Source organism: Rhea americana, unplaced genomic scaffold (genome assembly GCF_003343005.1).
Source record: "Rhea americana isolate MKP2758 unplaced genomic scaffold, rheAme1 scaffold_65, whole genome shotgun sequence".
Lineage (NCBI taxonomy): Eukaryota > Metazoa > Chordata > Aves > Rheiformes > Rheidae > Rhea > Rhea americana.
The window spans coordinates 3619963-3644289 of NW_028186812.1; the positions used below are offsets into that span (position 1 = coordinate 3619963).

General features: G+C 38.5%; 1 protein-coding gene across 2 annotated transcripts in view; it reads right to left on the bottom strand.

Annotated features, from left to right (window-relative positions):
* TRPC4 (transient receptor potential cation channel subfamily C member 4) overlaps positions 1-24327 on the bottom strand; it is a 149400-nt gene that overhangs the window by 62938 nt on the left and 62135 nt on the right. For both annotated transcript variants that reach the window (XM_085320661.1, XM_085320660.1), the window contains exon 3: positions 4645-5163. In XM_085320661.1, coding sequence (XP_085176787.1) covers positions 4645-5163 — 519 coding nt within the window. The remainder of the gene's footprint in view (positions 1-4644; positions 5164-24327) is intronic.

The window sequence follows — 24327 nt, forward strand, 5'->3', positions numbered from 1 at the left end:
CATTCTTTGTTTCACATTTGTGTGAAAAGTGTAAACATACAGTTTAGCAGGCATTTTTCCCCATGTGTGCAGATGCATGTGTAATCCCTAAACAGAAGCACAGTGGTAAAACAAATCTACAACAAACCTAATTGAAGAGCGAGAGACACTCTGGTCCTTTTGCCATTTCTTTACTACAAGCTTTCAAAATATATGAGACAAAACATGCATTTTGCAGTCAGTGGCAAAGAAAGAGGACTACCTGCTACTTGTTAAAGACTGCTACCGTTCTCTGCTACTTAAGTACATTGTTATCCCAAGGTTTTCCAATTTACTTGAACTCAGAATGATGTATGAGGATTATTAAATGCAGCATAACTTTTGCTTGTAAATCATATACAGAATTGGGGATTCCCTTCTACATCCTTGAATTAAACTGTACTTGAATCAGATAATATTTTTACTTGATTCAGGAAAATAGAAAACTATTTGTCACTGTCCATTGTGTGCCAAGAATCCAGCACAATGGAAGTGTAAATGACAAACGACCTCTAAGCCTTTTTAAATGAAACTCTCCCTTAGCTGTGAGAATACAATACAGCAGAGGATTAGACAATGAAATGTTTCTGCACAAAGCAGAGTGTTGTATGGCTTCGGAGAGCATCTCCTGCCTGCTGCTAATTGTAACCTAGCAACAGGAGGTGTTAGAAACAGGCACCCTAAGCATCAGCAATGTGTCTTCGGTTACAGTCGAATAGCACCAGTGGTGCAAAACAAACAGGAAAAAAAAAAAAGTTCCTTGGGTGTTCTAACCCATATGCTCTGCTAAAGCAAAGTTGCAGATAAGCACACAAGAAATGCACACTGACACATACTCTCTGGRTCTGTCAGCTAACTCAAAACAGGTATTCTCCAAAGTCTTGCCAGACCTCATTCTGCAGTGTAGACTTGAAACTGCAAGTGTCTCTCAAGTTTGTTATTTATTAATGAAAGAAGAGAGCTGGGTTTCATCAGTGAGGTTGCTCCCTTAGTAATACATGGCAGGCTCCCTCTGACATGACTCCACGAGCTGAGAAGAGATACCGCTGAGAGGCCTTTTGACAGCATCTGAATTAGATGATCACAGTCTGGTGCCAGATGTGAAAGGAATGGAAACTGCTCACCGAAAATAATGCAGACAGCTCTGAGAATGGGGACACTCTCGATATTCATAGATATACTGGTGGTACCAGCRGCTTGCAGACTAGTACAGTGAACACTACTTAATAACTTGCTTTTAAAGGGTCTTTTCTTATTCATGACAAGGTACTTTTAAGTCTGTATTTGATCAAATACCTTGCCATTTTGTAAACTCCTTGGCATTATCTTTCCTGCATTTGTCAAGCTTTTCTTCTTTACATTACCAAAATTCTTCATCATTCATTTGTCCTCCTTTCCTTCCAAATCTTGTGTCTTTGMGATTAAACTGAGTTATATTATCCAAAGTCTACTTCAATCCTTTACACAATTTAGTTATAATATATGTTTCATACTTGCTTGCTTAGTAATGCTTAGGAACTACTTAGGAATTACTGCTAATACTTTTTGGGTTTATTTTCAAATTGAAAAAAAAAATCTTTAACTCTTGAGCAATTGTGTAAGTAACCTAAGAAACTATATGTTCCTATTACACTTATCCTTACTCCTCATTATTTTGTTACTTTGAGTTGTGGCTTCATTACTGCAGTTACTCACATAGTTTTCATCTCAATCTTAACATAGCATTACAACATCCTTTGATAATAATGTKATTGAAAATTGCGATATTAGGGATGGTTGGTAAGTTAAAAAGAGAAGCATATGCATTCTCATCTGTTTTGTTCTGCTTTATGAGACAGCAGGTAAGTTAAAAGAAAGAAGAAAAAATTTTAGAACTGATAGTATCAACCCCCCAAATCTGTGTTTGCTTCTGKTAGAATAGAAAGGTATGTGGTGGAGAACTGACTCCTGGTGCTTGAGACACACAGGCAGGAGCAGGYTGAATACCCAAACCCAGTATTTTTAAGCAGGTTAAATTCAACAGAATATATTAATAGGCTAGTTAAAATCCAGCCCATGTTTTTCTTTTTGCTCTCATTCTCTTTTAAAGAAAATTTATGTGTTACCTCTGCTGCTTGCCATGAAGCTTACCTTAGATGGTCATAGAGTAAGTGAATGTGGAATGTGAGAGCATCTAGTTCATTAATTATCAGGTGAAGGAATATTCAACGTAAAAGAAAAAACAAATAACAAGAGAAGTGATAAACACACAGACACACAAACATTAACGAGTCAGTGACAAGGGAGACAATAACGAAGAGCAGAACTCTTCAGCCCCTTGACTCATGGGCCTCTAAGGGACGGCTCAGGCACAGCCTTGAAGAGGGTCAACACAGTTTATCCTGTCTTCCTATTAAACCCTTTTCTTAACTATTTTCCATGTAATCTTACTCTCTCTCCCATATGTGAGTTCTGTGAGGTCTGAGTGCCAGCAACTGAAGCAGGGGCCACGGGTCACAGAGTCTCCAGGTCTACAAGCAGCTGACTAGGCTTGTATTCCCTCCAGGGAATGTAATCCTGAGTGTGTGTGTGTGTGTGTGTGTGTGTGTGTGTGTGTAATTCACTCGCAAAAGTCAAGGGGGACTAGCTGATGAGAAGGAGATCCACCTCTGGGAAGACTCAACACCTGAGCCAGGGATAGATAAGGCAGCCACGGGTCCAGGCATGGATAGGAGGTGGGCTGAGAGCCTGCTGGGGCTGTGGGGGTGCTTGTGAGATGTGTGTGTGAGCACATGCATGTGTCTTGCTGTCACCTAATGCAAGTTTCTTGGTCTTCTGAGCTGGACTTRCCCAAATATTATTATAAAGATCAGAAATAAACTGTTTGATCACTTGAGGTGGCTACTGATTAAGCCAGCATCCAGTAGGCAAATACATTTAGGAACAGAACAAAGAAATCTAATAAAATCTCACTTTTTACTTCAAGGAGACGGAAAAGGGCAGAGATAGGGGGAAATATTTATAGAAATGAAAAATATATGTAAAATATAAAAGATTCACTCATTTGGAACTGTTGCACTGAAAATCAGTATTGCTTTAATGTTTGMTATTACAAAGAGTCAATAAAGTGTAATCATCTGTATTACTATAATTTAATTAGGCCTGGGAATCAGATAGCACTATAAAAACCATTTCTCCTTAGAGATGACTCTCACTGTCTGTGTCTCAAATTAAGAAAGTGAAGTTATGTATCCTGCTTTTCAAAAAAAAACCCCATGAGAAGTCAGAACTTAATTTTAATGAAGGAATATTTTGGAAAATGGAGATTTTCTGAAGAAGTCTCCAAAAAAGCTAGCATTTATTAAATGACTATAGGACTATATGTTATAATGCAAGATTTGTGTCTCAAGGTACATAAATGATAGTTGTTAGAAGGGTCTGCAACTGCACCATATAAAAKTAATTTACAAAGGCAGAGAATATATTGCTTAATATACACTATTAAATATAAAATAATATAATACATTTCCTCAAGGAAAAACATCCTTTATTAGAAGACATATGGAATCAGTGACGAATTCAGATATTTTTCAAGTAGGGTATCAGCAGGTCCTTACCTTAATGATAACTTCTTAGCATTATCTTAGCATTACTAAATGGTATTTCAAATGTACAACACAATTGTTACTCATTTAATTATTGTTTCTGAAAACCCTTCTTACGTACTTAAGGTATGAATACATTAACTATTACATATTGCAGAATAGAGACTTAATAGTGCTAGATAAACTAAGAAACAGAAGCATTTGCTATGTTTTAAAATAAGCAAATAACACTTATTTAATTTCAGCTGATTATGAATGTAAAGGTGCCAAATGAGATGATAAAGCACATTCTGATATAATTTCTATCAGGGATCATGTGAAGAATTTTTGGAAATCTCATGAGAACTGTTTTCCTTACACATCTTTCTGTCTAGATTCCTTCACTTCTTCATGCACATAAGAACTTTAAGATTTTTTAAAATATAGGCAGATATCCCCTGATTCTCATTAAATATCTGCACGAGTTTAGCTAACTCAAGAATTTTTAACTATCTTGAAAACCAATAGACAAGCATCTCCATTTGGAATATTTATGCAAAATCAACCTGAATATCAAAATTCTGGAGAGTCACACATTGCTATTATTCTTATATTTCAGTATTTCTTCATAATAATAGCTACTTTCTGAAGAAACATCTCTGTGGAGGTAGCTATATTATTTTATAAGTGTGTAAACACATAGCCTCCTTTTTCTGTCAGACACAATTATAGAAAAACTATTTTGAAGAGTGTTGTGCATATTTCTGATCCTATTATTGAAAAGGAGCTCAGTGCAGAACTACTGGAGACAGTGTCTGTTCAGGTGCAAAGGAAAAAAAAAGTCTCTTTGGATCTGAGCTATAATAGAACATTTCAAATTCTGATATTATTAAACCATAACAGCTTCTCAAATTTGTCTAATTAAAAATATAAAAAAAAGAAGAGACCCTGTAGAACAAAAAAGATAAGCAGTAATTTGTCTCAGTTAAAAGGATGTCTTTCAGGCTATTATCTATCACATTACTACTACTAAATACGCTTAAATATTCTCTGACATACTCACCTCTTTTTGACGGTACTTAATTGCCAGTTTCAATCTTGCAAGATCGTTACCACTTTGTTCTTCTATCAAGCTATTATCATCTCTATAATTAAGAATAATTTCCAATTCCCTGGAACTCCGTGTCTGATCCAGAAGATCTTTTGCAAATTGCTTGCATTGCCGTGACAGTTCCTCATACTCTGACTTAAATTCGTTTTCTACTTTACTCAGTTCCTGCAGCTCCCAACTCAACTGGAAAGCAGTAAGGAAAGGATCCTCGCTGGACAAAGCAATCAAGGACGGGCTTGCCAGAGCCTTGTAGATATTAAGCCTGGATCGAGAATGGCGAAGGCTGTCCACGTCTGAACTTGAGACACATTCAACGCAGTTGCAGCGGACCTCATGGGGCCGGGGCACCGAGACCCCTTTCTGCACAAGGAGCTTGATGATTTCATAGTTGTTTGTGTGGGCAGCCAGAATAATGGGTGTGATATCTGGTGTAAATTCTGAGAACTGCTTGTCCAGAAGTATTGGTGGCACCTGTAAGACAAGGTAGAAACACTCACAGGCCTCTTAATTGAACAACAGCTACAGAAAATTAAGCTGCAAGCTTACCAGTTATTACCTCTATGGATAGAGCTTTGCTTCTGGCCAGAGTTGATGGAAACAYTTTAAACATAACAATTTGATTAGTTAATATTGCCTCTTTGCARTTAATAAATTGTTGCAAACAGAGTGAGATTTTTCATAAAACCTGTTTGTACATAAACAGCCCATGGGCAACAGTTTGTTAGAGCAAAGGATTAGCTATGCAAAGAATAGTCAGACACAAACATTCCTATCAAGTCCCTTGAATTGCCAGCTGCAAGCAGACAGAATTGTTTTCTGTAGTTTTAAAAAGAAGAGAGAATCATGGAGAAATAATCGTGATTCTCTCAAAGAAACAGGATTCTCTCAAAGAGATGCAGACTAGCTAGAGTTATAAAATAAAATGACAAAGTAAAAAAAATGGCAAAATTACAAAATAAAATGGTAAAGTAAATGAGAAAGAAAAGATACATTTTCTTAAGGAGATAGTCTGAAACATGATTGCATAGAGACCCACTGCAAGTTACCTATAGCAAGGAACCTAAAATCCTAAGGCTCAGTTGTACATTCACATATGCACTCATGCAAACTCATTTTTCAAGAAAATGGGAGAGTTAGTAGCACGGAGCTCCCAGGGAGGAAAAAGCAGAAGAGAACATTTAGGTCCTCTTCTGGTGTTTATTTCTGTATTTTCAATCCTCTGACGTGTTTCTGTATTCTATAACAAAGGACTGTAAGTTCTTTCACTTAAAGTTTGTTTCAATATTTTACAATATCAGAGTCTAAATTCTTTCCCTGATCAAGACAGCTCATTAAACTAGTATGATGAAGCCATACAAGTGTAATTTGCCAATGTCAATCAGTGAAGTGGTACTGGCAGCACCACATATAATCACCTTTGATCCATAGCTTGATAACCTGCAAACTCAATCTAAATGAGCTATAAAAAGACATCAGTATTAATCCAGGTTAATGAGTCTGATACAACTCTATACAGTGAAATAATTTCTCTCTTTAGTCTCTTACACTCATTTGATTCTTCAGTCTGTAACACTTTTCCTTCTTTATTATTCCATTATCCTACATCCTAAACCATTTCTCTTTTATTTCTCAATTTTAGCTTAATTTCAGGACTTGTTTGCTTTTTCAATCTATTCACTACTGTGTCAATTGGTTGAGTAAGCCAACAAGCACAACATCTCTTTATTCCATTTCTAGCTTTTTCAATCTGAAAGTCATTATTTTCACAGAATCACAGAATGGCTGAAGTTGGAAGGGACCTCTGGAGATCACCTAATCCAAGTAGGCTCAAGTAAGGTCACCTCAAGCACATTGCACAGGATTGCAACAATAATTTTTCAATACAATATGCAGAGTACACAAAAAAACACTTACTAGCATTACCAGCTGATGCTGAAAATGAAGTGATTTCTTTGTGCATCTCTGCTCACTAGCAAGATTCACACATCAGAGCCTATTTAGCAATTCTACTGTACAGATTGGAGTAATGACAGGACAGGACTGCTTGGTATTTACAGACTTGCACTGCTGTTAGGAAAAGATGTGGTATTTTTATCAGTAAATTTGGCACAACAATTTGAATAGCACATTGCTGAACAATTTGAACAGCTCTTCACAGTACTATCATTCTGGCTTTGCAACCATTCTGGAAGTGGCTGCACAGTGCAACTTTTTTATCATGTTACAAGAAACCAGCTAGATGTTTTAGTGATGCTCTTTGAAGAGGAGAAAAGAGAAAATGTTTGGCTAAAATGTTGTCTTAACTCTAAGGAAATACATGACCACTGGAGGGACAAAAAGATATCTGAAAGAAGTCCTACGGCAACAGAATGGCCTCTTTGCCAGCTGGAAAAAATCACAAATAGCAAAGAAGAGAAGTTAATAAGAAACAGGCAAACGATGTGAGAAGAACAGTGTTAGAAAGAGTTGGAACAATGTTTAGTCTTGGAGGGAAAGAAGTGGAAGACAAAATGAAATGCACAGAATCAGGCATAAACTCAGGGGAAAAGAGAAACAGAACATATTAAGCCAAAAAGAAATGGTAGTTTGTAAATCTATTTTTTCTTCCTCTAATGGAGACACTTTGTGTATTTTGTACATTTTTTAGCTCTTCTACATGTAAAACAACTCATGTTCCTTCAATGGGACTGCTTCCATGTATAAGAGCTGCTATGTGTGTGGGCTGTAAAACAGAGGCCTAAAGCACTAATTAGCTGAATGAGAGAATTACTTTGGGAGATGGCACTTATTCATGCAAAATGTGGTGGAAAGACTTCAGAAACAGCCTTCAGGTGTGTAATCACACATCTCTAGGGAAAATATTCTCTGACTGGCCATAGCACATGGCTGACCTGGAATATGTGTACCAGATTCTGGGAAGGTATGTGGGTGGAGTCAATAGGAAAAAATTCATTTCTGCCTTCCCACGCACACAAACATGCACACTTGGCTGTGCAGCAATGGTGAAGGCTGGCACAGAGTCTATTTTAGCGCAGGAACATCTGAGCTAGCCCACCCACCATCACAGCTGCACGCAGATACAGCTACCAGACATTATTAGCCTTCTTCACCATCCTCCCTATAGACTAATGAGAGATGTTTACAACCAATGGTGTCTACCTAAGCAGCTGCTGAGCAAGTTCTCTTTTGATTTTCTCTTTCTTACACAAATACAGATGAAAAGTAATGCCTTCATGTAGTGTGCAGGCATACAGAGAAACATGGGTTTAAAATTACTCAGGAAGTAAGGAACTCAGCTGAAAATATACTGAAGGTACAGCTGGGAAAACATTCAGATAGGGGAAGAAGCAGAAGGTCTGTGCGCTATGCCTGGTATTAGGACAATAAACACAACCTTAGCACGTGCCTTCTCAGAAAACTCTCCGGCTATGTCTACGCTACTCTGTTAAGTTTCTTGTAATGCTGGAAGCTTTCAGAGCATCTCTGAGTCATCTGTCACCTCCAGGCTGAACAGTGTGGAGTGCCCTGGGGAATCCCACATGTCTAGATCACTTCATTATTCCGGTCCAACATGGACTGGGGCATAAAACCCACATCTGCTTTCTAACCTACATGTGATGTCGGTGGGGTAAATGAGACCCATTTCCAACCCTTGAGCCTCATTACTTGTTTTAGCCTTAGACTTATCTTCTCTTTTACTTATATATTATGTAGAGAAGAGAGTGTGTATCCATACACACATGCAAATACATTTATGCACTTTTCCTGCAGTCTAAATTGCAATTATAGTCAATGCTTTTTAGGCAATGCTGGAAAGAGATGAAAATGCTTACAGAGACCAATACTTTTTGGTATCTGAACAAGGATTTACTGGGAAGAAGACTTTAGCTGTTTGAGAGCATTTGCCACAACTAATGAAACTACCTCTTGGCCCTAAATTCAGAGAGCCAGAGACTAAAGTACCAGAAGGGTAGAAAACTCGAGGATACAAACAAATAACTCCAAATTCAGTCAGTGGACTGCTTAGGGTATTCCTGTGTCACTTGGCATGTTATTAGTTTTGTTCTTTCTGACTGTAATATTTGCTTCCAGTCCTGCCAGAACCTAACGCTATCTTTAAACATCATTAACTTCAATCTTCTCTGAAATGTTAGCAGAGACACAGCTTCAAACAACATAGCATTAAAATGATTGACTTGTATATGGGGTCCATTATCTCAAAAGCTGTTTGGATTTCTCACAGCTTATCAGAATCTTTCATCCTGAAGTAACTCAGCTATAATGCTGATGCACACATTTTGGAATTCATACCATCACAATTTACCCAAATATAGAAGTGTATATTGGATCATTTCAGCCTTAACTTACAGAAACATTTAAACTTAAATGGCAAACCCTAAGACCATGACTTTTATTACACATGACTTTAACCCCTGATCCTCCACCTCCTATTTTAAGATTTTCCGCTCATTCTACCTGCAGATATATAGCATGCTGAAACAACAAGGTCAAATTATTCCCTCATCTAGAGCATAACATAGTACTTAACTTCTGAAGTTCTGCCTGCTCTCATGGCACTCAGAACATTTCAGTATTTAACTGTTGACCCAAAGTACTTGCTCTGAAGTCATCAGACTTGCAATGAATTTTACTTTATAATTACTGAGAAACAATTCCCTCTAGAGAAGCCAAAATAAATAACCAGCACTTACTGAAATCAGTTACACATTCTAAAGCCTTGACAGAACACTCACAGAAAACATATGAATCTTCTTTAAATCATAGAATCATAGAATCAGTAAGGTTGGAAGGGACCTCTGGAGATAAACTAGTCGAATCCTCCTGTTCAGCAGGGTCACCTAGAGCATGGTAGACAGGGTTGCATCCAGGTGGGCCTTGAAGATCTCCAGAGAAGGAGACTCCACAACCTCTCTGGGCAACCTGTGCCAGTGCTCCGTCACTCTCACAGGGAAGAAATTCCCCCTCACGCTCAGGCAGAACTTCCTGTGCTTCAGTTTCTGCCCTTTGCCTCTTGTCCTGTCACATGGCACCAATGAAAAGAGTTTGAACCCATCCCCTTGACACCCTCCCTTCAGGTACTTGTCCACATTGATAAGATCCCCCCTCACGCTTCTCTTCCCCAGGCTGAAGAGGCCCAGCTCTCACAGCCGTTCCTCAYAGGGCAGGTGCTCCAGCCTTCTGATCATCTTTGTAGCCCTATGCTGGACTCTCTCCAGTAGCTCCATGTCTCTCTTGTCCTGGGGAGCCCAGAACTGGACACAGGACTTGAGATGAGGCCTCCCCAGGGCTGAGGAGAGGGGCAGGATCACTTCCCTCCACCTACTGGCAACACTCTTCCTAATGCAGCCCAGGAGACCATTGGCCTTCTTGGCCACAAGGGCACAAGGCCCCCCAACCCAATTTGTGTTTTGTTGTTTTCCCTATCCATATGACACCTCCCTCTCCCCTCCTATCTAGTTTAAAGCCCTCTTTACTAGGCTGGCCAACCTGTTTGCAAAGGCAAATGTGCCCCGCTTGGTGAGGTGAATCCCATCTCTTCCCACCAGTTGTTGATCTTCAAATAGTGCTCCATGGTCACAGAATCCAAAACCCTGTTGCCAACACCAATGGCATAGACAGTTGTTAATTTGGGAAATCTTCCTGTTCCTCTTCCTACGTCTCCCCCTAATCGGCAGKACCGATGAGAAGACCACCTGGGCTCCCAGACTCTTGACCACCATGCCCAAGACCTTGAAGTCTTCCCTGATTGTCTCTAGTTTGTTCTCTGTATCGTTAGCACCCACGTGAAAGGGCAGCAGAAGGTAGCAGTCTGATGAGCGGACAAGCCTTGGTAGCCTTTCAGACACATCTTGTATCCTCGCCCCCGGCAGGCAGCAAACCTCTCTAGAGGAGGGGTCAGGTCGGCAGATAGGCACCTCTGTCCTCCTCAGCGTGGAGTCATCCACTACCACCACTCGTCGCAAATCCTAGGAGAAGGGAAGCTAGCAGGTCTTACAGTCACCGACTGTCACTGCAACTCTGGAAGGCTTAGCAAGAGTTCGAATACATGATACACTTTGGAGTTAATACGTCAAATGTGAGGCTGCTTAAACTTAGAAAGGTCAAATTATTTTTTTCCTTCTCACACTTTATTAAAGTTTTCCTACTTCAACATTATTTATAGGGCTAAGCAAAGAAGCTTGGGCACTGCATTCTTGCATACATGACTGTATGAGGATGAGTGCACCAAAAATTAAAAAAAGAAAGAAATAGAAAAAAGAAAGAACATCTCAAAGTCTGTACATTTCAATGCTCAAGGACATATTTTTTGTTGCATTCCTTTCCCCTGTGCTTACTGTAAGTGGGAGTGAGTCAGCTTGACTTAGATGACTAACAATTTTTTAGATACCAAGTAGAGCAGCCCTCCAAAATATGTGTTTATSTTCCAAGTATAATCTGTGGAAAGGGAAGTCCCTTTGCTTCCCCAGAAGGAGAAATCTGTTCTAAATTAATATCAGTGAGGACTGAGATATTTTCTTTCCCTAGTAATATAACATCAAGGTAGAGAGATGCATTTGTGAAGATCTGTTAGATATKCAAGAAATAGAAAAAAAGATGACAGTTTGGAAGAGAAGGAAATGAAACCCCAGGTACATCCATGTCTCCAGCTAAATTCTCATACGGCCCTCATTATTGCCATATCTTAATAGAAAGACTGAAAACTGCAGTGTGTGTTTACCTGATTTTTATGTATGAAAGTTCAGAATCCAGGTAAAGCAAATTTTTCCCTTTTCACCTGAACAGTTTCATTCCTACTTAGCTTGCCTAGTTGCTGTCTTTGCTTACATACTTAGAATTACCTGGGAGGAGGAAGAGGGAAGAGAGGAGGGGGGAGGTACTTTTTTTCTTCTTCTTCTTCTTCTTTCTCTCTCTCTCTCTCTCTCTCTCTCTTTTTTTTNTAGGAGACTAGGTCTTGCAATAGCTGCAAGGAGATTAAATGACCAAGTCATGTCATCATGTTGTCAAAAAAGAAGGAAAAAAAAACAAAGCAAAGAAAAACAGGATATATGTCAGATATCAAGATGCAGAAATTTGTCTTGTCTCATGTAAAAAGGTGTGTCATCAAGCTCATCTGTTGTTTGAGCACCATTGTTCTACTGCTGCTGTCATCAGCCAAGCACCTTGAAAATGCTTGGAAATGAATCCATAAATTTCAGTAGAGTACACAACATGCAGGTTATCTCTATGCAGATACAGTTTTCTTGTTCTTGTTTTTACTTTACTGTGTCCCTTATTTGGGCTCACATTATTATTAATCAGCTAAAATACTCCTTGATTACAATTATGGGAGTAGTTCCACGTGGCAGTGTTCAAAATATCCCCTGCCCCAATACATTTCACATGCACTAAAATCACTGATAAACTCTCAGATTATAACTTGAACTTTGTGGCCAAATAACTGAAAGGGTCTGCATGTAGTGTATCCTGAAAGCCATGCTGAACCTATCCTCACAAATCTGTACAAACAGCAGACTTAAAGTGGTGGCCTCAGATTTGGCAGCAGGTCCTGCTCCCTGTCCCTGGTACTCACTGTGCTCTTGCACAGCTGGCATGTTGTTCTGCTACCAAGCATGTCAGGCAGCCAAGTGGCTGGAAGTTGCCAAGTCCAGCTCAGRGAAAGCATCATTTCAGAGTAGCGTGTGTAGTACAAGCCATATAAAATCCATCTGGCTTACTTTCATTCTCTGCTTTCCATAGGCAGCYTCTCTGGCCTCCTTGAGAAGGGCTCAACTTGTTTATTGTCCTCTGACTCATTACATTTTCTAAATTATTAGAAGAGAGAAGTGCCACACACTTCCTGTGCCATTGAGGTATTTTCTTTTCTTTTACAGAATTCTTCCTCCATGTTTAAGAGTTTTTTCCAGGAAATGGACATATACAAAAACCCTAATCTTTGCTCTAAGTAGTTGTAAGTCAACTGACAACAGTCAGGGTACTAAATGTAAGTGTGCAGTAACTTAAAACATCAAATGAAATTTGTTAGAGTTATTGCAACTTGTTAAGAATGCACACTTTGAATACTAATTAAACATCTGAAATGCAGCCTATATGGGTCCAGCACTTAAGATTTCATTGTAAACAGTGTCCTTCAACATATTCAAAACCCCAGGTATGGTCAATACAGTCAAGATGTTTAACGCTCATCTTTCAGTTTTCTTTTTACTRGACTATGCTTAAAAGGAACAGAGATGATGAAAATGTGACAGTACATATTTCCAGGTAAGTAATGCATACCTTCTTGAATCTTAAATAAAATACAGATTCTTCATTAAAGTATGTTTAAAATATTAAAATATTGTTTCTTAAATAAAATATACTTGGGCCTCAAATTGAAATTCTAAATGCTAGGCATCTAAGGCCATAAAAACCCCCACCTGTGCTAAATTACAGGATGTGTATAATAGCAAAATAGATGAATTGATTAGTCCAAACGATATCCCAACAACAAGCTCAGGCTTTCTGGTGGGAAAGCTTGTCTTGATTACATTTTGAGGTGGAAGCATCTTTTGTCAGAAATCAAACTATGTCATGAACAGAAAAAGTGGCAAATTTCTTCAGGGGATCAAACCAAACAAATCTTACTTAAGCCAATAGGAGCTTGAAAACTCACCTGGATCTCATGACACTTTAGTTTTATTCCCAGTTCTGCCACTATCTTATAGGTTGCATTGGCARAGCATCTCTTTCTTTTCTTTTTCCAGTTGGGTACATGTTTTTAARTAAATGCTTTATTTACCCAGGATGTAATTCCAGTTATGGACTCAAATTGAATTTTGCAAGATGATTTAGTCAAATATAGTAATAATTTAAAATATCAAATATTTCTATGTGGACATATTTCAGCAAAAGACTGTAGGCTTTCTCTGCATTTTGAAACCTTACTTCACATAAAAATTTGCCTACAATTTAACAATAGAAAGGACCAATTCTCCAACATTTTCACAGAATCACAAAATCACAGAATCAGTAAGGCTGGAAGAGACCTCTGGAGATCATCTAGTCCACCCCCCCTGCTCAAGCACTGTCATCTAGAGCATGGTAGACAGGGTTGCATCCAGGTGGGCCTTGAAGATCTCCAGAGAAGGAGACTCCACAACCTCTCTGGGCAACCTGTGCCAGTGCTCCGTCACTCTCACAGGGAAGAAATTCCCCCTCACGCTCAGGCAGAACTTCCTGTGCTTCAATTTCTGCCCATTGCTTCTTGTCCTGTCACACGGGACAACTGAAAAGAGTTTGTCCCCGTCCCCTTGACACCCTCCCTTCAGRTACTTGTACACATTGATAAGATCCCCCCTCAGGCTTCTCTTCCCCAGGCTGAAGAGGCCCAGCTCTCACAGCCGTTCTTCATACGGCAGGTGCTCCAGTCCTCTGATCATCTTTGTAGCCCTATGCTGAACTCTCTCCAGGAACTCCATGTCTCTCTTGTCCTGGGGAGCCCAGAACTGGACACAGGACTTGAGATGAGGCCTCCCCAGGGCTGAGGAGAGGGGCAGGATCACCTCCCTCCACCTCCTGGCAACACTCTTCCTAATGCAGCCCAGGAGACCATTGGCCTTCTTGGCCACAACGGCACATGGCTGGCTCATGGTCAACCTGTCATCCACCAGCACTCCCACGTCCTTCTCTGCAGAGCTGCTCTCCACAAGGTGAGCCCCCAGCTTGTACTGGTGCCTAGGGTTATTTTTTCTGAGGTGCAGGTCCCTGCACTTGCCCTTGTTGAACCTCATGAGGTTCCTATCTGCCCAACTCTCCAGCCTGTCCAGGTCTCTCTGAATGGCAGCACAGCCCTCAGGTGTGTCAGCCACTCCTCCCAGCTTGGGATCATCAGCAAACTTGCTGAGGAGGCACTCTGTCCCCTCATCCACGTCATTGATGAACAAGTTGAACAGGATGGGACCCAGTACTGAGTCCTGGGGGACGCCACTAGCCACAGGCCTCCAACTGGACTCCACACCACTGATGATGACCCTCTGAGCTCTGCCTTTCAGCCACTTCTCAATCCACCTCACTGTCCACTCATCTAACCCACACTTCCTGAGCTTATCTAGAAGGATGTTTTGGGAGASAGTGTCAAAAGCCTTGCTGAAATCAAGGTACACAATGTCCACTGCTTTTTTGTTTCAGATCAAATTATTATAATTATATAATTTGATTATTAAAATTCTAAGTTTTAATTTTATGAAGTATATTTAATATTTTATTATTAAATAATAYTATTTTTCAAGTCAGCCAAGAAAGGTTTCTAAAAGAGATGACCCTCAATAAGCAACTCAGAAAAGGTAACTTCAGATTGCTGAAGTTAGGAAAGGTAAGTGTAAATACCCGCCTTAGCATATGGCCCAACTTATTTTACCTATCAGACACAAGCCATGTCTGCCCTTGCTCTGAACTAGCTCAAAACTTGGTTTCTGTGCAATCTCATATTAATACCTATCTTGAATTTAGCTATATCTCATGTCTCCTAACCCGTGCCTGTGAGATGCAAGGCTGGCATGACTTAGAATAATGGGATTCAGCATTCTGGTCAGTTTTCCAGAGTTTATGAGAAAAATGTGTTAACAGTTAATACAAAATGTGTTACCTCTAGAAGTTTGCTTTTTGTCTATTCTGCCCTTTTGCAAGGGCAGAGAGCAGTCTTTTTTTGCCTGTCCCACAAGCCATTCTTCATATGCACCACAAGCACTGTAAATATTTCTGAGGACCAGGCTTAAATGTCCCTACTTGCTGCTAATATACATTATCATTAGCAAAGGTTAACARCTAACTTCTCCCCAGTTAGTTAGACTAGTGGCTTATGAAATATCTAGCCCATTTATTTTGCCCCAAATTTACTTTCAGCTTGGTTGGGACACAACTGGGAACAGGGATGTCAGTCTACTGTTGCTGGTAATAAATCCCTCTCACATTTAAAGAGAATTTAGTGCTTGCCTTTTCATGTTTATAGAAATTTTGCAAAGTTCACTGTACAGGTCTGAATTGCTTTCATTCTGTTTTATCCAAGTACAAGCTGAGTTTTCAAAAACTCAGAGTTTTTCTTTTTTTATCAGTTACACTTAACCTACTGTAAGATTTGAGCCAATGGTTTTCTATTGCTTTTTCATGGTCATACTATTACAGCTGAATCAATTTGTATTTCTTAATAGTCACAGCACGGACTGATGACTTCCAATTTCTGTGCCAGCCACATTGCACAAAAAGCACTTATGCCATATACTAAGAAGAAGAATTGCAATAACATTTAGTAATTCAGTGAAWCCAACATTGCTTTTCTAAGCAATGAGGATGATTTGTATCACACCATGATACAAATAGCAATATATGCTTAATACAACAGTAGAACATTGAAACCAAACAGTGTAAAAGACTTCAGTGATTGAACCACTATACAATAGAAAATGGGAGGAAGGAACTCTGAAAAGGTCTTACTYACCTTCCTCAGCCCAAAACATGATAACTATGCCTAGATCATTCCTGGAAGATATGTGACCAATCTGTTCTTCAAAGACCTGCAGTGATGGCTAGATACATTTTTTGCACACTTTCCAGGCAACTCATTTCCCAGTTATTTGAGAACTTTTCCTGATATGTAACTACTTTTTACCTATGTGCTATTTACGCCCATAATGTCTTGTTCTGTAAAACGTGAACACAGAAGATACACAATTTCTTTACTCTGCCTTCAATTTGCTCTTCTCAACCTCAGTCCCTTCAGACTTTCCTTATGGGATGTGTTTTCTATTTTTCTGAGCTTTCTTTTTTCTTTCTACACATTCCTTTCTACTTCTGAGTATAACAGAGGATCTTATAGATAATACTCTTYCTGATGTCACCAAATATTTTTGCCTTTTTGAAAGTAGTATGGTATTGTCCAGTCATTTTCGGTTAGTCTTATTTTAATCTCCTAATTGTTTCCTGCAAAACTATCTTAATAATTTTCTTTCTCAGGTTATATTTGGTTGATTATTTAGGCTTACTTAAAACCTTACATTTATCCWTATTCAATTTTTATGTTTTTTATAAAAGACATTTACTCTGTTTGCAAAGGTCATCGTGAATTCTAATTCTGTCCTGCAACAGCTTTCTGATTCCCACTTCAGCTTTCTGTTGTCTAAAAGTTTAACATGCCCACTCTATTTCATCCTAAAGGTTGTGAATGAGTGCACTGACTAGGATGGACCCCTGCAAAATAGTTCATTTCATCCTTCTGCTTGATTAATTCTTCCTGCTTTACAGAGAACTGCTGACAAGTACCCTGAGTATGGTTTTCCAGTAAGTATTGCTTCAGTCTTCTTTCTTAGATATTTTGTATGTCAGTTCCTAATGGGAACAAAACTACAGCTATMTGACATACATTTATTTTTCCTTGAAATACAGAGAGTTTTTACCTGTTCATGAATGAAAATTATATTGATATCATGAGATTTGTTCTTGAAAAATTCAAGTAGGCTGCTATTCATCCCCTAGTGTTCTTCTAGGTKCTTACAAGTAGGATGATAATCTGATAATTTGTTTCAGGAACCTATCWGAGATGAAAAAATGTAGTTTTCCATTTATTTGAAAAAGAGGACTAGAAAATGAAAAAAAATATTGTAAAATTAATTGATAACAGTTTCCAGTTATTATGTTTAATRACTAGAGAAAGACTTGACTAGATATATTTGGGACATGAATTTCTTGGGTGTGACTGATGACAGAAGAAGCCTTCAGCACTTTTCTCTCCCTTCTCCCTTTTCTTCTTATAGCTCTGGAAGAATCCCTCAGCACTYTATTTCTCCTTCTTTTCCTCTTTATAGCTCTGGGAGCTGATCCAAGATATAGCCTGTATGTAAAAAATGGTCATTTTAAATTAATGTTTTCCTGTGAATGTTATTAATGGATGCGTATGTCCTTCCTTCAGTCAATGTCAACAGCTTGAGCAAGGACTGGGAATGACTTAGAAGTAGACACTCTGTAAGCGACTATTAGCATATTTTGCATTTTTTTTTCCAGCTGCTGCTAACTGTCATGGTGCTCTCTCACTATATACTTTTTTGAAACTAGCTAAAGCAGAGTTTCTAAGATAGGAATTCTGAGCATTGCTGGAGTGCTCAAAATGAAAAATGACAAGCGAACAGTATTCTTTTCACTCGGGATCAGTGAAAGAGGAAAATRAAAATGGTTTGGAAAAATACATCAGGTAATATAAGATTGCATTATTGAAATGATTAAAGGAAAACTCAAATTGTTTCTGTCACTTCATAACATAGCTCATACAAGSCTCTTTCAAAGCATGACCTGAGAAGTAAATATCAAAGCTTCCTGAATGTTCAGAGTACATGTAGGTCCTTTTCAACTGAATGTTTTTAAATGGAAGCACAGATTCTTTTCTCAAAGGTAAAATCATTCATAAAGACAAAATCATTTTAGTATACTTTAWGTCTGACATTCCCTTTTCTGAGGTCCCGGGTTCTCTGGTTCAGTTACAGAAGGGAAGGAAAGCTCTTGATTTTCCCTTGTTTTTGCCTTTTCCTAAGATGACTTAAAGGGCTAACTGGGGAGACAGGAGGAAATTTTGCTTCTCCAGTGAGATCTTGAGATAAATGTTAAAAAAAGACTTTTTAGAATCTAAGCTGGATCCTTTTTCTCAGGCTTCAGGGATCTAGAAACAAAAATGGTGATCCACTGGCTAAGTTAAGAATAAGAGTTTTTTGAAAACATTTCTGGAAAAAAAACAATAATGGATTAGTGGCTTCTCTAGGAATCAACCRTCTGTTCAGGAGATACAAGCATCTCAAAGGGAGAGGTGGCAATTGGCTGAACTTCTTTGCAGCTAATTACAATTCTTTAGCATTGCAAAATTATTTGAGATATCTGCATGCTTGGGAAGTACACCTTCTTGTCTGAGAAAATTAAAAAAGCTATTCTCTTAAAGAACAAAGTGGGAATTAGGGRAATTTGAAAGACATTTAAGGAATTTTTTTTTAATTTTTTTACAAAATATTATGTGGAATGAATGCAAAAGGATATGGCAGGGATACTCAAACTATAAACCTGCAGAARAGGCAGAGGAACATCATAGTGCACTGTTCCATTAGTATGTTATTCCTAGTATGTTATTCAATAATTAGTTATAATAATTAGTTAGCTCAGCTCTAGTTTTTGAATCGTAAGTTTTCAGACTTTGGCAGAATAAAACCAGAACTTGTTCGTGCAGTAATTAGAGGAAACGAAAGGTCTTGCAACTATGCTCTCAGTGAAAAATGGAACTTGCTTCAAGAGACAAAGCTTGACAGCTGAATTTTTTTAATGGTTTGATGATACTTTCAACTGTATTCAATTCTTTAAATGAAGACATTTTTGAGATCCTCCCTGCATGTAAGAATCAGTACTGACTGAATAATCCTACTGACTGAGATTTTGGGAAGATGGAGTAGTAACCAAAAGAAGACTGTTTGAAATCAAAAATCCCCCTTTTTCTCATTACAAATTGATCACAGGAGGATATGTGGGAGGCTGGCATTATTATGTCCTGTCTAATACACTGGAAGACCAGCAGCAGGGTAGTGTGTCATAGGTAGTCTAGGGTAATTCCTTAGAAAAAGAGTTCAGTTGAAACTGTTGCCAAGGAGAATGGATTGGGTCAAACCCTTTAATACTGTGATCATTCTCATTTAGAGTTTGACTTTTCTCAGTGATACTTCTCTTGAGCTTACTGTTGAATACAGACCTTGATCTGTACAGATCTCTCACACACAGTGCATCTTACTACTGAATGGGTAAAAAGGAAATCCTAATGTGGTCTGGGATACAGAAAAGTTTCTTTTTTCCTTGAGCCTACAAAAATTTATTTTTAATCTGTCTAGTGCATAGTAGTAACAGGGACTTTATAAGAAGAGCTTAAATGAGCAGGGAAGAGAAATTTCATCTTGTCAGCCAGCTTGTTTGCACTTCTGGTTGATGTCACAGAGCTGATGAGTAGCAAATAAAAATGGTGGAAAATTTTTTGACATCTACAAATAGTCTGCTGCATCTGGGCAGTAAGTAATATGAAATGCAAGGCTTTGAGGATGGGTGTTTCTAACTTCTTTTTTATTCTGCCAGAGGGCTTTGCACATTGTGACAAACCCGTGGTCTTATATAATCTTTAATGATGAACTTTCAGTAGTGTTTTAATAGCTGAACTGGAAGTGGAAATAAGTTTACCTTCTGTCAGTCTGGGGTGATGATGTGGAAGATATGGATCCTGACATGGGTAGAAAGAGCAATTAAAACATTTTTGCCAGTGTAGTATGTGACATATGTGTATCCTCTATCTACAGAATTGTTAGTAAATAGCCAGGATAAATTGATAGTCTTGTAAAAAATGGAAGCCTTTATAATCATGTTAATTGACTCTGCCAGTCATCTCATTATGACTTTTGAATTTATTGGGCTGTTTCAGCTGAATTTTAGCATGAAGGGGTACCAGAGATATTAAATTCCTKCAGATTTCCTACAAAATACTACAGAGATAAATGAATGAAACCTGCAGAAAATTCTAGAGTGTGAGCTCAGCTGTATTGCTAGATACTAGAGAAATCATACAAAAGAGGATATTATGAATGCATCAGCCTCTTAAAAAGCTTTGATGAACTTACTAAAAACAAGGGTAATTCAATCACGAGGTGGATAGCTGCAGAGAAATCAGATTTCATAAATTTCACTGCTCACAGAACAACTTGACAAGAAATGCCCTGTAACAAAAAACAAAGTTAGTGATGGAGTGTTGCAGGCCGTGCATACACAAGCTCCCTAACAGTAGCAGGTCTTTTTTTTTTTTTAATTTTTATTTATTTATTTATTTCCATAGGAATTTCCTATGGTTGAAGGTTTAGAAAGCCATTTATTCTAAAGATTATTAGGGAAGACTGCATGTCTGACTCTTAAAGACTACTTGTCACTCTGAAAAAGTCCTTCAAATTTTACTCTTCCTTACACACAACTCATTTAAGATGTATGTCTACAGGCAATTCCAGAAAAAAGTATTTCAGCACAGTGGCTTGGAAATCAGGAAGAACTATCTAGGAAGGCTCTTGGAAAATATTTTTCAGAGCACCAGATTACAATATTGTATTATCTGGAATACTGTAATTTCTATACCTTTAAAAGAGTCTTTTTTTTTTTTTTTTAAGGAAAGGTGTCTCTGATGTTGTGCTACAAAGAAGTCTCACCAGCTACAGTCAGACCAAGGATATGTGATAGATGGACCTCTGAAGTGCCATTCAAATTCATCTTCAGATCCGAACACCTGATTATAGGCTYTATATGTGAGCTAGGTGTTTAAGGTTCTGTTATACAGTGGAAATCTAGGGCTCAGCTCAGCTACACACCTCTAGGTGTCTAGTGCTATTTCAGATACCTCTGGGTGTCCTGGCTGACTTCCAGCTACAACTCCAGAATGCCTCAGGTCTCCCAGACCCTGTGTCATAACTTCCAGGCCAACATACATTTCTGAGGTAGCCTAGAATGTCTCACACATCACTTGGCAACTACTTGTAGGCATCCAAATCCAGCCCTTAGTTGATACAGTTAATAGAGTCCAGAGAACTATTTCTTTTTCAGCCTGAAGTAGACACTCACATTTAGCCAGCAGACTGCATTGACAAGATCTTCATTGAKCTTAATGGGAACTCAGATATCTTGCTTGCATGTGGACATTTAAGGAGTGACTTAGGTGCCTAAACATAAGCATCTAGAATTACTTTAGATATCTGAGACCTCTGAAGACAAGACTGTACCTCAGTCAGGAAGGTTCAATTTTTGAGCCTCTCATTGGTCTTAATATCATAGATTTATACCACTGCTGTCAGAGCTGATGCTTAACCTGTATTCAAGAATAGAAAAGGTATTAAAATCATTAGCTGCAACTCTGTTGTTGAGTTGTCAGAAAGCAAAACCAGGTAAGTTTGGCAAAATGAATTCCAGACATTGGGGGTTATGAGATCACATTACCGAAGAGTAGTTGTGGAATACTGACATTTTGGACATTTTTTCTTTGTATTTGTATGCTGTCCCTACTACTCTAACTGTAAACTTCGGTTTGTGCTGTAAAGTGATGGTCATAATAAAAATAATAAATGTGAAACAAAGGAAAAGGAAGGTAGAACTCAAAATGTAACATGTTAAGGAGAAATCCAACTTTTCTTCAGTTTTGCAAGAACCCATTAAAGATTTTGTTTTATTTGAGGTTTTCAAAGGATTAYTGTTAATCTACACTCATCTCTTTGTGGCAGAAAAGTGTTTTCATCTGCAGCATAAGCTGAAAATTAGAAGTGTGGAAAAGCCAGCAAATAATAATAGAAAAGCCATTAATAATTCTTGGCAAATCTGGGTACAGGTTTGTCACCAGTTGTCTATGACTTAAACTTATATTTGTCATTACCAAACTTTTCTGAAGTTCTGAAAACTATTAAAACTGAGGATAAGAGTCACAGGYGGTTTAAACCACCATCAGTAATGCTACCTGCCAAGAATCTAGCAAGAATCCTAYGAGTCAGATTTTTTATGTTGCTGATAACAAAATGGCCCATCATTTTGTACAGGTTAGGAAGCTATCACACATTCCCCCACATTTTGACATGCTTCTTTTGCCACAGCTTTAGTTTTGGAATGTACGATTTAGCATTCATAAYGAGGTGATGGATGCATATTGTAGAACACATTTCTTACCCTCAGAATTCAATATTGCCAGCAATATTTGATGACACTAGCAATATCAACTTCTAAAGTCTTTCTTTAGTTATTGTCACAGGTTTTTCTATACAGCCTCCCACCCTACCGCTGATGCATAAAAACAGATAATTTGGGTTTATTGCCAAGATGTTATGACACATATGTGCCACTTAAAATCAGTTGGCATGCCTCTAAATAATCACAGAATAATAATTTTGAAAATCCATATCTTCATCTACTATGTAAAAAATCAGCCTCACTTTTATGATACAACTCTCCCTTAGAGCTATATGTCTTTTTAACGTGCCTAAATAATTACATGAAAGACTGAACATGTGGATATGCTACTTTATCTACTTCATTAATAAACCGAAATATCCCTGACACAACCTCTCACATTCATCTCTATCTATCAATATTTTAAAACCTATCAGGGAATTCCAATTAATCAGATGCCACTGGGAAAAAAATACTCAGCTACCTACTCAGGCATCTAGGAGTGGGAAGAATGAACTTTRTGCCCTCACATTCCACTTCAAGGCTATGTACTTCAAGCCCAGCAAAATAGCTTTATATTACCTCCTCCATACTCATTACTAGCTAGACTGCCATTAATCAGAATATTAAAAATGGCACTTAGTTCATGAGCTTCTGTGGGAGACATTCCCAAAACAAAAGCAATACTTTAATCTTAATAGATCAAATACATTACATGAGCTATTGTGACTGATATTTTCGAAAGATAAAGGAGAAATAGATATTGGTAAGAAAAAAAMCAAAACATAATATGATGCTATTAAAATCTTTCTCTTTCTGCCTCAGCTGCACCAGTGTAAATCCAAGATCTATAACTAGGTGAAAATTTGTATTAATTTCTTAAGACAGCTGGCCAAACATYTTCATAGTTTAAGACCACTGCAGCTGAATGGGACCTTCAGTCAAAACTAGCTAGATGTAAGAGTCTGTCAGTCCTCTCCATTACAATCCACACTGACTAGACTGTGGTTGTCCCACAGGGTGAGAAAGGAAAATAATGGGCTGAAGCTGACTGAATTCTCTGCATATACTTAGAGGAACCTGATTGAGAGTGAAGTCAGGCTATGAGCACCGCTCCAGGGAACAGCACTGGCTATCTCAGGACCTGAGACTCTTCTTTCCTAAAGGGACAATTTCAGGAAGTTTATGGATGCCAAGAGCCATGAAAGGACCAGAATGGGTRATAAGGACAGTGCAGAGGTTCTCAGTAGCTAAAAGCATTGTCAGATCCAGTCACTGTTAAAGAATTGCAGAATCTCAGGGATAGAAAGGTACTCCATAGGTCCTTTGCAGTTTTCACATTGTCTCCTAATTTTTCACCTTTAAGCCTTTAATCTACTTCTGTGAATGCTGCCAGACTGAAAGCACTTTGCCAGCAAAGCTGTCTAGCCTTGCTGTCTGTGTCCCTTCCCAGACARTTTAGATGGGTACCTGAACATCCATGTGACAGCCTGTGCCAGGGACTTAGAAACTATACTGTACAACATCCTTGACATAYCCTCACACAAGAGCAGTTCCTCCCCTAGACTGTTCCTCCTCATGCTTGCATTCTCACCAGAACTACATGGCAGTACTATTAAAAAATGAGAAGCTGAGACACATTTTGACATATAACCARTCATTGTTTCTTCTAATCAGAACTGCATACAGTAGATTCAAGTGAGACACAACTTGTATTGTCAACACCTCCTCTTCTCTTCTGCCTTCCTCCACTCCAAATAATTATCAATTAGCTAAATATGTCAAAATTTATAAAATATAGCTTTAGCCTGTGACAGCAACAAAACGTCCCCTCCCACACCCTGCCCAAAAAATCCCAGCATAGGAAGCTCTCCCACTGATCTTGCC